Below are 13375 nucleotides of genomic sequence, written 5' to 3' on the forward strand. Positions count from 1 at the left end.
TATTGTGCCATCAGTAAATAAACAGTTTCCTGTTGATTTAATTGCATTTCTAAGCTTAAAAATTGATGGTCTTAAATGAGAGAGCAGCACACTCTTTATATGTCCATATTGGTGTAAATCTTGACAACAGTGTGATACAACAACAAAAAGGGGAATGTATTTCATATTTATTATTGTGATACTTTATAAAATTTTTGTTTTATATGTTAAATCTGTGTATTTAATAAAAGCACAATCCTGCTCTCATTAGACAACAAGAACTTTTTTGTTGACTTTAATGGAAACAGGATGGGGCCCTAAAAGTAGTAACTTATAGTCTCTGCAGAAAAAGACTTCAGAAATGTATCTGAGTGTTTGATAACTCGCTCTGCAAGGAGCACAGTCAAAATTGATGTCTTTACATTTTATAGAAGGCCACAAATCTTGAGTGGGGATTTGAGCCTTCAGTAATTAATGTGTAGGACTGATCAATATCTTAGTACTAGCAAATGCACATTATTTTATTAACTGAAAGAAATGTGCCCATTTCCATGAATACATTAAAATAAATAATATTTTCTGTATTAGCCTGAGCTCCTTGCTGAGGTTTAACTCCCATTGACTTCAGTGGAAATTTTGCCAGAAATTGGAGTGCATGGTCAGGTCCTGAGTGTTTGTATTGGAACACAGTTAATTTAGCATCATAATTGTGACACTTGCTTAATAGAATTACAACACTATTTCTGCTTCTATTTTCAGTATTAGCCAAAACAAATGCCAACTTGAGTTTGCAGTAGTTTGCCATTCCCTTATGCAATCAGTTATGATTCCGTAGGTTCAGCGTTCTAATACACAATTAAGTCCTGCTTACATAGTAATATTGATTCTAGCCAATCCAGTTTACTTGCAACTTAGTTTTGAGGCACAGCGTAGTGGCATTTATATGAATGAAGTTGTGCACATGTTCCAGCTGTGAACATGTAGAAGTGTAATGATAAAGAATGAATGTTTTCCTATATCCAGACACTGTATGTTCTAAGTCAGTATCTGTGTGCTTGCTTTAACACCAGCAAACTTCCAGTAACTGAGCTGTGGGCCATCTCCTATAAAGTGCACAGCACGAGACACAGCCTTAATGAGCCAATCTTTTTATGAGCAAGGCCCAAGGGCTGTTTTATGCTGTACTTGCTTATCATGTCCACTTTTCACTTGTAGCTGGCATTGCTGAAGGAAGAATTCATTGTGCTAAGGCCTGTTGTGCTTATCATGGACTTCTGTTCTGCATAACATTAACCCACCTCTCTTACTGCATTTAAATGATTGAGAACAGTGTGAAATACAGAGGTTTATTTTTCTGAGACCTTTAATGAACTACTGTACTGCTGAAGATCGCCATTTTCAAATTTTTGTGTAGAGACAAAAACTTGCCCTGTTCTATCAGAGTTGCTTTCTTCATAGCAAAGTAGCTTCTATTCAGTGCTAATTTACAAATAAAAAGAAATCTTTTATTCCTAGCCATATGGAAAACAGCACTGCTGGGCGTTCTCTTTGTAAGTGGTGATCCTTGCAGACAAGAGTCTCTGTGCTCCCCTCAACTGTGAAGCATGGAGGAGGGCAAATAAAACTAGAATTATGTAGAGCATGGGGTGTAGCTAAATCTATGCAACATGGACTTAGTGATAAATGGTCACTTGCGCCAAAAATCACAAGCTCCCAGTCCTGAGAGACCAGACTTATTTCAGATCAATTTATACCTTAGATCTCACACCAAAGACAATGCTGGTAGCCAATCCTACAGTAAACAAACTAAATACTTATTAACTAGGAAAAAGAAATGAGTGTTATTTACAGGTTAAAGCAGACAACATATAAGCATAAATGAGTTACAATCTATATGGTTCCAAAAGGTGACACAGATGAAGTAAGCTGTCAGTGCTGAATGTCTTTTAGGGCTAATGGAGGTTGACCCAGGAGATTGTGGCTTTTGTTTCTTAGCTCCAGCTCTTGTGAGAGGCCAAACTGCAAAGAGATAAATGTTTCTTCCTGTGAGGATCTTTATATAACCTTGCCCCAGAGTTAAAATCGATGGGATAAGGGCTCCTGCACATAACTTCTTCATGGGTGGATGGAGCAATCAACTAAGTTTTTATCCTACAGTGGCCCATTTAGTCTTGATAGTCCTCCTTGGTGGGCAGGGAAACCACTCCCTTCTTGCTCAGAGTCACAAATTCAGAGCAGGCATTTTTACAATTATAAAGCAAAACTTTCATATTACCTGACCGCATGGGCTACAGACATTACGAGTAAGATGAATGCATGCAGAAACTTATGAGCATTTTATAGAGTCTAAACACATCTTTACAAGTTTATCACCTATCTTAAACAATATTAACTTATAGGTGAGCAGGTCTGCTTTCCAGCTATGAATCTGCCAGTGCTCAACTGATGCCTACAGCCTGGGAGAGCCTCAGCAGTGGCCGGTGTGGCTGGCCCCGGGAACTGCAGGAGCAGCAGCGGTCTCAGGGAGCATCCCAAGATGGCCCCAGGGACAAACTAAGCAGCAGTGGTCCCGGGGGTGGCCCTGGAGGCCATCAGGAGAGTGGTCCCCGGGGGCCTTGGAGCAGTGGGCCACCGGGGGCAGTCAATCCCCATTGCTGGTGCAGAGGCCCCCCAGAGCAGTGTGGTCCAGGAGCAGAGATTTAGTCATGGGTATTTTTAGTAAAAGTCATAGACAGGTCATGGGCTGTGAACTTTTGTTTATTGCCGGTGACCTGACCATGACTTACTAAAAATACCCATGACTAAATTATAGCCTTACTCATGAGCAACTTTACTGACAGTCTATGCAGTTTGCTCCCCTTGGATGCAAACATGTAGGGGTCACCTGGAAAGCACGAGGGAACTTACTGCTAGCGGGGCACCCCAGAGAGCGGCACAGGAGCCTGAGGATCTGCAATGGTTGGAGATTCTTTCCTCAAAGATCCCTGGGCTCCATAGGTTTTGAAGGGTGTGATCCATCCAGAAGGCCACAAGTCTCTCTATTCCTCAGTCTTTTAGTGTGGTAGCACCCAAAAGATTTTTTTGAAATAAAGCTCACCTGCTACATGGAGTTTGCTTGAAGAGAGAAAACCCAAAAAAGTGAAGTGTGGGATATTTATCTGTGTGGCTCTAATCTACTGTAGGTGAAGCAAGTAGATGGGTTTGAAGTTAATGGGAAGCATGTGTTAATGCATAGGAACAAACACAGGGAAACTGTTCTGGGAATCGAGCTGCGTTAGGCATAGTCTGAATAGATGGTTGCCACATTTAAGGGGCCAGTCCTGAGCAGCTCTTCTTTTAACTGCAGAGTTTCTCCCCACACCTGCATGAACCTGGTCTCTGCTCTGTCTTGTGCTGCGGGCACTTTTTGAATCTGATATTCTGTGGCCACATCATCTCTTGTAAAGCACTGCTGCACAAAGGAATCTGGGGCTAATTTGGCAAATAAAACATAATCTGCTGCACACACTGGTTCCACAACAGGACACCCATCTGAAGGAGGAAAGGCCACAGAGAAGGGAATGGGTAGGTTCCCCTGAGCTGGGTGTGCTAGAGGAAGGAAACTGGGAGGGATTGGTGAAGGTGTGCACCAAATTCAGTATTAATTTAGACTGCAATGTGCTTAGATCTGGCCATTTAAAAAAAATATTATGGATTTCTGTTGTGGTTGCAACTGGAAACCCAGCGATGGAGCAGGGCTCTTTTGTGCTAGGCACTGCACACTCATAACATAAAGACAGTCCCTCCCTGTAACAGGGCATCCTTCCGTTCCCCACAGAAATTGTGTGGACTCCAGGGGCTGTGCATTCACAGCGCCCTTTTATTTTAAGTTCCTGGTGCCATTATCACAACAGTCCCTGTGCAACAGGAGATTTACAATATCTATGGTTCTTTGGCCCTCTCCCCCAGACCTGAGGGGAACTGAGGTCTCCCTTCCCTGAGGATTTCATGTGACTGGGCTCAGCTAGCCCTGTTCCCCTGTCCCCAGCTCTTCCTTCCCAGCCCAGTCGTGGGCTGATGGGCTAATTGAATCTTTATTCCACTCAGTCCACCAGCCTGATTAGATAATTACCCCAATCAGCTTCCTCTGGGAACTGATTAGCATCTGAGTGATCAGAGTTCACTCCCTGCACTCTGTCACACTCCCCCAGCGAGCTCTTAGACACAGATTTTGAAAGGTCTCTAGGCATTTCTGCACTAAACATTGCAACGCCTGTCTCATTTCAAAAGGGATTTAGGCACTTAGGAGCCTAAATCCCATTGACTTCCAATGGGTATGTTTACACCACAATTAAAAACCCACAGCTGGCCGGTGCCAGCTGACTTGGGCTCATGGGGCCTGGGCTAAGGGGCTGTTTAATTGCAGTGTAGATTTCTGGGCTCGGGCTGCAGCCTGAACTAAGGGACCCTCCCACCTCAAAGGTCTTAGAGTCTGGGCTCCAGTCCAAGCCTGGAGTCAGCTGGCACAGGCCAGCCACAGGTTTTTAATTGCAGTGTAGACATACCCCAATGGGCATTAAAATTGCAAGTGCCCAAATCCTTTGTGAAAGTGAGACTTCAGATTTTACATCAGTCTGGCGTTGCAATGCTGATTTCAGCAACACCCAAACACCTTTAAAAATCTGGGCTTTAGTCTGTGTATATGACAAGAAGCAACAGGTGGATACAACAAATACATGGGAGAACACAAGGAACAGTGAGGTGATTATAGTTAGCATAATGAGTAGTAGTCACAGCACATCAGTTGCCTAGCCATTGTCAAATACTGTGTAGCCATCAAGACAGAGGTGAGATTTAGAGAAACACTTGAAGGAGGACAATGTAGTAGCTTTGTAGATTTTTAGAGGGGACTCCTCCCATGCATAAGGAGGATTCTGATATGCCTAAAATCCCCATATAGGGGCTGAAATCGCTCTCTGCCATGGAAGTAGTATAAACTGGGCATCCTGAAACTATGCTCAAGATTTCTACGTACTACTCCCCAAACCGCCATAAATGAGAGCCTTGCTTTTTTTGTATTGAGTAAGATTTCATGGCAGAAGGTGACTTGTGTGATTTTTTTTTTTCCTATTCAGCTTGCAGCTTATAAAATTAAATCTTAAGTCGGAGGCATCATATCATTCATAGATAGAGCTCTGTGATTTAAGGAGAATGATTTAATGGTTCCCCATGTGTTACACCCCATTTTAATAATTTTCCCAGTAACAAATTGTGAGCAGAAAACAGACTGCGCAGTTGTGATTAGGTTAAGCAAGATGTCTGGAAAGCAATACAAACTTAGTTTGGAAAACAGCTCTGGAAATAAAGGCCATTTCAGCAGTACAGAAATAACATAACATGCTGCCCCTTTAGTAGGTTAATTTTGAATCCAACACCAGAGCTCTTGCTTACTGTGATGAGCAGGTATGTCACAGAGGTTACTAGTTTGGCCTCCTTGAAGAGGCATTAATCATGATTTAGCTCTAGAGGACACTTTTCATTCTGTTGAAAAAAATGGTAGTAACAAACTAGGTCAAGATAATGCCCTGATGTGTAAGTGGAGATTAAATCCACAATGCCTTGTATTGCAGGGTATACAGAAACACACCAAATATAGGTTTATAGGAGCAATTTATTAAGTCCAGAACTAGAGACCTGCTCCTACTTCCATTGAGGTTGGTAAAAATTTTGTCTCTGACTTTAACAGTGGTAGGATTGGTCTATAACCCTCCTTTTGATTGTGGCCTCAAAAATGGTGAACAAAAAGTTAATTCAATCTATCTAGATCTGTACATACACGTTTACTGCTGTGGTATCTTCTGATCTCTGGATAAAAACATTTCACTCTGCATCAGGGGCTTGTCTGGGTTCTTTAATCCTACGTTGATTTATTGTGCAATTCTGAATACTAAAATTAAGCATCTCAATCGAGACATGGCTCTGCTTGTACCTAGATTCCTGTGGTAAAGTCCACACGAGTTAGAGAAATGTTGTAAACCATTTTGTATGGTACAAAATGAGAGATTCAAAAGTTGGAACTTTCTTTCAACATGAAAGCTGGGCTACCTATGATGCTTTGCACACTGTTTGGTGGTGGTTTTGCTCTTTCATTTTAAAAAAATTTAAGCCAAGTCTGTTTTAATGAATTCTTACTTGAGCTCCATGTTTTGATTCACTAATCATTTTGCTTTCTGTTTATTGCTAACTAATCTGGTAGTGTCTTTTTTGCCTTGAATTGAATTGGTTCTAACTTTCCTTTTTACTCTGTCCTTTCCTCCTTTAAATAGCTTTTCTTACCTATTGCTGCAAGAATGTCTCAGGAGTCTTACTTTGAAACTAAAACAGAGGAATCAAACAGTGCAGAGATGTCATGTCAGATCACATCAACAAGTAACGGGGAGGTAGCTGGCATGAACCAAAGTCTGCAGGCCTTGATGATGAAGGGCTTTGGGGGTATCTTCTCTATGAACCAAGCAGGATCTGTCCTGCATTCTGGAATGCAGATAAACATGCAAGCCAAAAAGAATTCTTCTAAAACCACCTCTATGAGAAAGGGGAAGAAAATCAACATGGCTGTGGGTTTCAGAGAATTTGACTGGTCAGATGATGATGAAGATGATGATTTTGATGATACAGATGATTCTAGTGAATGAAATTAGAAAACTAATTACATCTAAAATTGGTTTCTAGCAAATAAAAGCAATAAAGTTTCAGAAAAATCATCCTGTCATTTTGGTCTGTTTTAAACCCTGTAAAAGAAACAAAAGCAAAAACACTACATTTTTCTAGGCCAGTCATATTTGTATGTTAAAAATCTATCTTGTTGGTTTTTAGATTGTGTTGACCTATTTTTGCTTTGCTGAAATTTGGAACAAAAATTTCAAAACAAATTGAGGTTTTTAAAACCCACAAAATATAGCTGCAGCTCAAATTTATGCTGTAATATTTGGTGTCTGATTACAGAAACTTCTGTGACTGAATATGTTTAAGATCTGAAAACAATGGGGGAACTTAAACACCTATTTTACTTAAACATACATCCATTACTTTTCTTTTTGTTTTTGTAGTTTTCTTTACCTGTTTTATTGTTGATCATATGAACATATTTGTGTTTCCTTGTGGGCTTTTCCTATACAATCCATTCTTTCTGACTGCTACAGTGAAGTTGTTTTGCTAAATTTGTGATTTCTCAATCATTTTCAAGGCAATATCCTGTGATATCATAAATACATTACTAAGAAGGCTAAGCAGGGTTGAGAAAAATAAACCCTTTCAAACTACAGTTTAAGAAACAGCAATTGAATACAGACAATCACTGGTAATAGATAATTTGTATAAATGTTCTTTTCTCTCTTTCTCTTTAGCTTGTGAAATTCACTCTTTAGTACAGTCACTTACAATAAAACCTCACCACCTAATTGCATTGTGGTAGTCTACAAGCTCACTGGTTTTCTGTTACATGGGTGTAAATCCAGGAAATCTCATTAACTTTGATGGCTTTACTCTGGATTTATTCCAGTTTTGCTGAGAGCAAAATTGGTCTTAGGTTATTTACAGCAATTTTTTATTTTGCTGTAACTATTAAACCATTTATCACTGTCCTTTCCAGAATAGGGGAGAGAGATACATTTTAAAAGTGTTTGAGCCCTCCTACTGTGGCTTAAGCTAAATTCTCAGTGATGATATGAAGAATATTCTCTAAAGTTTAAATATCCATTTTTCTGCTGTGAAATCATTTTAAAAATATTGCCACTGTTATTATGATTCATCCTAAAATTGAGTATATAAGTATCTGTTGCAGTAATTACCCCACAAACACTCTGCCCGGAACAGTGAATGTATTTTCCTGATGAACTCTTTGGTGGTGGCACAGAAAGAGAGAAGGAAACAGATACATTCACACCTACAGGTGCAGAAGATAGGCCCATTGTAAAACGTTTGCCAAATAAAGAAGGGCAAAAATTTTAAAGAAAAGTGTTACTTTCATGTTCAGTTGGATTTGAGGGGATAATTAAATTCCTAAGTGTCATGTGTTGATGGTGTTTCTCTCATGAAAAATGGTGATTAATGCTGTTTAAATACCTTAGAAAGTAGAATCATTACACGATAGCAGGTCTGAAGTTGGATCTCCAAGAGTTTGGAACATTATATTCTACTATTTAGAAATAAGAGAAAAAGTTCTTGAGAAGTTTTAAAATTAGCTTATCTAGGGTGACGAGTGCAATCTTTCCTCATGTAAGGCCCAGTGCTGTTCTGGTCACCTGCAAAGCACTCAGTCCTTTCAACAATGCTTGAGTTCAACTGGAGCTAAAGATCTCAGCACCTCACAGGACTGGGCCCTTAACTGTATGAAATGTATAGAATTTGAGCCAGGTTCCACCCTCTTGCTAGCAGGTTCAAGTCCATTGTCTTTGTGATATCCGGGGCAATTTTTTCATGCTAGTAAGAATTTGTCATTTCAACACTGAACAGTGCAATACGTTCTTATTAGGATAATTTGCTATATCTTGTCCAAGTGAAATTTGCTCCTACAATATCAATGGTAATAGCATTTTAGGAGCACTAAGCAAAGTGACTGAGGGTGTGGAGAGGGACAGAATAGAAAAGGGGCAACAAATTAAATGGAAATGGCAGCAAACAAGCTACTTCCAAATGCAGATTTGTATTGTTTTTTAAGTCTGCACCTGCTAACAGCTACCGCAGCAACGTTATTTTTATAACCACTATACTACAGGCAGGAAAAATTGAAGGATTTGTATAATCTAATATGTATCTATGTTAAACTACTGTACCATATTTCTAGTGTAGAGTTGCACAGCTGTAACTGAAGTCAAAATTGAACCCAGTATGTTTAGAAATGCAAAAACAAAAATATCTCTTCTTAGCACTGATACTGATACTTTGCACTTTTAAAGCACCTAATAATCTCAATGCACTTTATATACATACGTGTTGGTTTTAATTAGATGTTCAAATCCACTTCTTGATTTAAATCTTCACCTAATAAAATATTCCAACACTACTATATCACATCACTTTTTTTGTTGAGGACAGATATTCTCATGCATCTCTTATTAAAGTGAATAGGAGTTATTTGAGCATAATAAATGGAATAATTTGGCATCTTGTACATAGAGAGCAGAGCTGGTAAAAATAATTTAAATTTAATTTGTCAGTGAAAAACAAGGACAACATTTTCATGAATTCTCTCTATTTTTTAGCCAACTCTAATAAAGATCTATTGAGAAATAAAGAAATAACTCTCCAAACATTTACTTTCATGTTCAAAGTAGAAAGGTCCTAGAATTGTTGTAAAAGAAAGATCTACTAAGCTCAAGGCTTTTCCCAAACTTTCCTGTTGTGATTCCTTTAAAGTACGGTTATATTCAAAATAGTAGCTTCGCTTACAAAATGACATTGTGGAGGTCTATTTTTTTTATTCTCCTATAATGACTGCCATACCAAATGTGTTCAGTTTACAAGTCACAAATAAATTGTGCTTGACTATCCAGCTTATGTTGTTTCTGCCTCAAACATCCTCACTATATTTTAATTTTGAAAGTTATGGAGGCAAAACAAAACCGTTTTGATCTTCCACCGTTGATTTTGCTCTGCAGTGCTAGCAGGATTAAACTTGTTTTTTTTAATCTATCTAGATGTCCAAACACCAAAGGGTCTACAATAGTTGCTAATAATAGTTAACAGTTACATAGCATGTCACATGATCAAAGTATTAACCAAAAGTTAATTAATGAATCCTCCCAGGGCCCTATGAGGCAGATAAGGTGAAGTGTTGTTATCCTATTTCACAGCTGAGGAAGCTGATACAGAGAAGTTAAAGGCCAAATCTGAACCTAGTTTTTACTCAGTCATTATACTTAAACTAACACTGGCTTTAGTGGGACATATTTCCTGACCTGAGGAACTCAGAGTTTAGCCCTTTTATTTACCCAAAGCCACATAGTGAGCTGGGATTAGAACTCAGGATTTCCTGACTCCGAACCCAGTTCTCATTCTTTCAGACTTGGAAAAGTTGCAGGGACTAGATATGCTGAGTAAGACTTTTTTAATGTAGTCACTTTTCTAACTGTAATAATACTAATGCTTTAGAATAGCAATTGCTCTGAGATCTAATGCTTAGATCTGAGGACTTAGTTTCAGGGCTTATATTGTTTGTGGAGTGTTTGGATGTGCTTGATCAGCTGGCTATATTTGTTAGTTGTAATACTTGGACTTAGTCTCCTCTAGATGCTGGGAATTTTTGAGACATGAGATCTGAAGTAGCTCTTCGGCACATGGTCATGTTCTTGACTTGTTGTTCATTTATCATTGCAGTATTTTATTAGATTTTGATTTCATTTCATTGTAGATCTTAAAGCAGTTATTCTAATTAAATATTGATACGTTAATGATTTATATTGCTATCAGCAGCAGTAAATCCACACCACGCATAATAAAGCTAATAAGTAACTAGCAAAGTTACTGTACATCTTTAGTAAGCTATTTCCTGTTTTTGCAATAAGGCAGCTTTTACAGGTTTTTAATAAGACCTCCGACTTGATAGAGGTTTAATTACAGGCCAATAGAGAATCCATTCTGTTCTTCCAACTTTCATGTAGCAAAATAAGGTCACAGGACATGCAATAATTTTTACAGTCCTTAAAATGTACCAATAGAAATCTGGAGAGGAATGCACTTTTCCCCCCTGACTTCAACGTAGTGCACACTATGAAGTCTGTATAGAGGTTTCTGGTGTGTGAAGATTTAGTTTCAGGACTGTAGTATCAACGACCTACATTAAACATTTTATGTTGTGTGCAAACTATTCTGCTGACTTTTAAAGTCAGATATAGTCCACTGCATTTTCTTGCTTTTGCACTCTTTAAAAAGTTTTGTACTGAATACTAGGAAATGATTCTATTTATACTCCAAGTGTGAGCAAATGAAATTTTAATAGAAAATATTTTCACAGTGTTAGAAAACTTCATCCCTTCCTACTGAAATACTATGCTGAACAAAACCTGTGCCAAAATTATTGTGGTGTAAACTGACTAGCTAATTTGTATGGAACATGCAATGTTACACCCTCTTGTGGTAAGATCTTTCAGTAGTCAGTTGTTTTCTTCACCGCACTTAACATGTGATGTCTTGCTTTGTTCACAGTATGGATTTGGTTTTCCAGGTTTAAAAAAAAAAAATGTAATGTATTCAATTTTCTCAGTTGGTGTCATGAACTTGATTTTGATGTGAAGTTTTTTCCTTTGCTTCTCTTTGTTCCAAACTTCTATTTTGCAATAAACATTTTGACAGTAAATTTTTATGCTTCTGTGTTCTTGTGTAAACTGCTGCTGTTAAAGGGATTGCTCGTTGCCTTCTGCTTTGATCTTTTTCATATTATGCAGGGTGTGGCATTTTCCCCTTTTTTCTCTTTATTTATTTGTTTGTAAATATATTTAACATTTCACATCACTAATTTTCCTCTCCTAAAAATGGGAATCATCTGGACAGTTACTGTGTGTAAGCAAGAATGGAATATTGAACTTGTGCAATGGTAGAATACATAATGAAATACAGCAAACTGTTGTACCCAAGGTTCCCAATGGAAAGGAAAACACCAGCCCATTTGGAATTTAAGGGCAATTATGTTGTTAATTATTGCAAATATTGTGGGTCTCTGCCTTCATAAGGGTCATCATAGTTTGCCAGATCCTGCCCCACCTAGTTGCCAGCAATAGGTGGATCCCTTCCACCCTACAACCCTCTCCGCCCCAATGCAACTGTCACTTCTTTTCTGGATTTTCCTGACTTGTAATCAGTAGGGTTATGACGCTTGGCCCACACATGGGGAAGTTAGGGGCTCAAGGGAAACATACCTTTCCGTGCGGTAGTCAAAGCCAGCTTCTCATCCCAGTGACCACTTAGCTGAGGCATTGTTGGCTTTGTCTATCTGAGGAGGCCATTTCTCTCCTGGAAGAGTTATGGCAGGAAGGGGTGGGCAGCGGGGCAGGTGTGGGGGAGGGTTAAGTGATCTTCACAGAGATGGACAAGGCTGGTTTGATAAAATAGTTTGTGGTGAGGAAGGAATTTTCCCTGGAAGCAGATTGGCCAATCCACTGGGGTGGGGGGACAGTTGCTTTCCTCTGTGCATCTTGCAGTGTTCAGCAGAAGCTGTAGTGCAAGACACAGGAAACAAATGTAGGACAGTCTTGAATCCATCAGTGGGAGTCCATATGGGAAGAGCAGAAAGACTTGTCACTAGTTTGGGTGGAAGTCATTGTGGGAGGCATCTTGGCCTGTTGTCCCACAGTCTGCAGGGTCAGGGAAAGGAGGAGACTAATAGATAACAATTTGAACACATGGGGTGGCTGCCATGCATAGGCACAAAGTCTTACAAGTGTGAGAGAGGAATTCTGGAGAGGAGGAACTGCGTCTGCCAAGAGGTTGGGCACTCGGGTGCTTGTAGGCTTGCATGGCCCACAATGTAAGGAGACCACAAAGACTGAGGGTTGACCAGTGAAATCTGAATTACAGTTTGGTAGATAAGTAATTCAATAAATTTTCAGCCAGAGTATGGTGGCAAGAGTTTGGGTGGCACTGTCAATTCAGATACATCTAATTAACAGGATACCAATGAGCAGAGACTCTACAGCTTAGAATAACCCATTCTTTATTTGGTTAGATGGAGGTTACTATCTCAGTAGGATCTTTCACTGTGTCATCTTCTAACCATTCCTGGGTTTCACTGACACAGCCATTCCCTTATGTATCAAGTAGATCCTGGTCTGATCCCCTCATACTTGAAGAGGGGAATCCTGATCCTCCATATAACAAAGCATACCATGCATGGGGCTGTAGCATTCAGCTGTCTGTGAAGTGTCCCCTTCAGGTTTTGTTCCACAGTTCCTAAAAGGAATGATCATGCAGGTTTAGGCGGTAACCGAAGGGTAAAAGGGGACAAACAACCTTGTACCTTAATCAGTAAGGAAGCCTAGCTGCAGTGGCCCAGTTCCAAGTCAGTTGTGCTCTCCTTGTTATGCAGTGACTGCTTCATTCACTCTACAGAATATCTCCCTCCCAGCTGATATTGGGAAAAACCAAGACACACCTTTCACTACTGGAGTCAAGCAATAGTAAAAGTGATAGTGAAACACAAGGAGAAAGTGGTGGCTAGTGAGCCCCACTTGTGGGGATGCGGCTGGTGACAAAATTCCAAGACTGCTTTTGTTACTTGGTGATCTCCTGAATAGTTTTGCCCCCTGGAGGTGTTGGGACTATTCCATCATTGCTGTAATATCACTGAAGCCAACCTGTGATCACTTTAACTAATATGTGAACATGAGGAATGCTACTTTGATGGCACTATTTGTAGTAATCCATG

General features: G+C 39.5%; 1 protein-coding gene across 3 annotated transcripts in view; it reads left to right on the plus strand.

The window, feature by feature from the left end:
• Positions 1 to 13375, plus strand: part of MAP3K20 (mitogen-activated protein kinase kinase kinase 20) — a 129977-nt gene that overhangs the window by 88258 nt on the left and 28344 nt on the right. Inside the window, exon 12 of one of the 3 annotated variants that reach the window (XM_034785403.1) lies at positions 6285 to 11311. The exons of the other annotated variants lie outside the window; for them this stretch is intronic. Coding sequence (XP_034641294.1) covers positions 6285 to 6650 — 366 coding nt within the window. The 3' untranslated portion in view covers positions 6651 to 11311. Of the gene's footprint in view, positions 1 to 6284; positions 11312 to 13375 lie in introns of those variants that run through there. 3 annotated transcript variants of the gene reach the window in all.

This window comes from Trachemys scripta, chromosome 11 (assembly GCF_013100865.1).
Source record: "Trachemys scripta elegans isolate TJP31775 chromosome 11, CAS_Tse_1.0, whole genome shotgun sequence".
Lineage (NCBI taxonomy): Eukaryota > Metazoa > Chordata > Testudines > Emydidae > Trachemys > Trachemys scripta.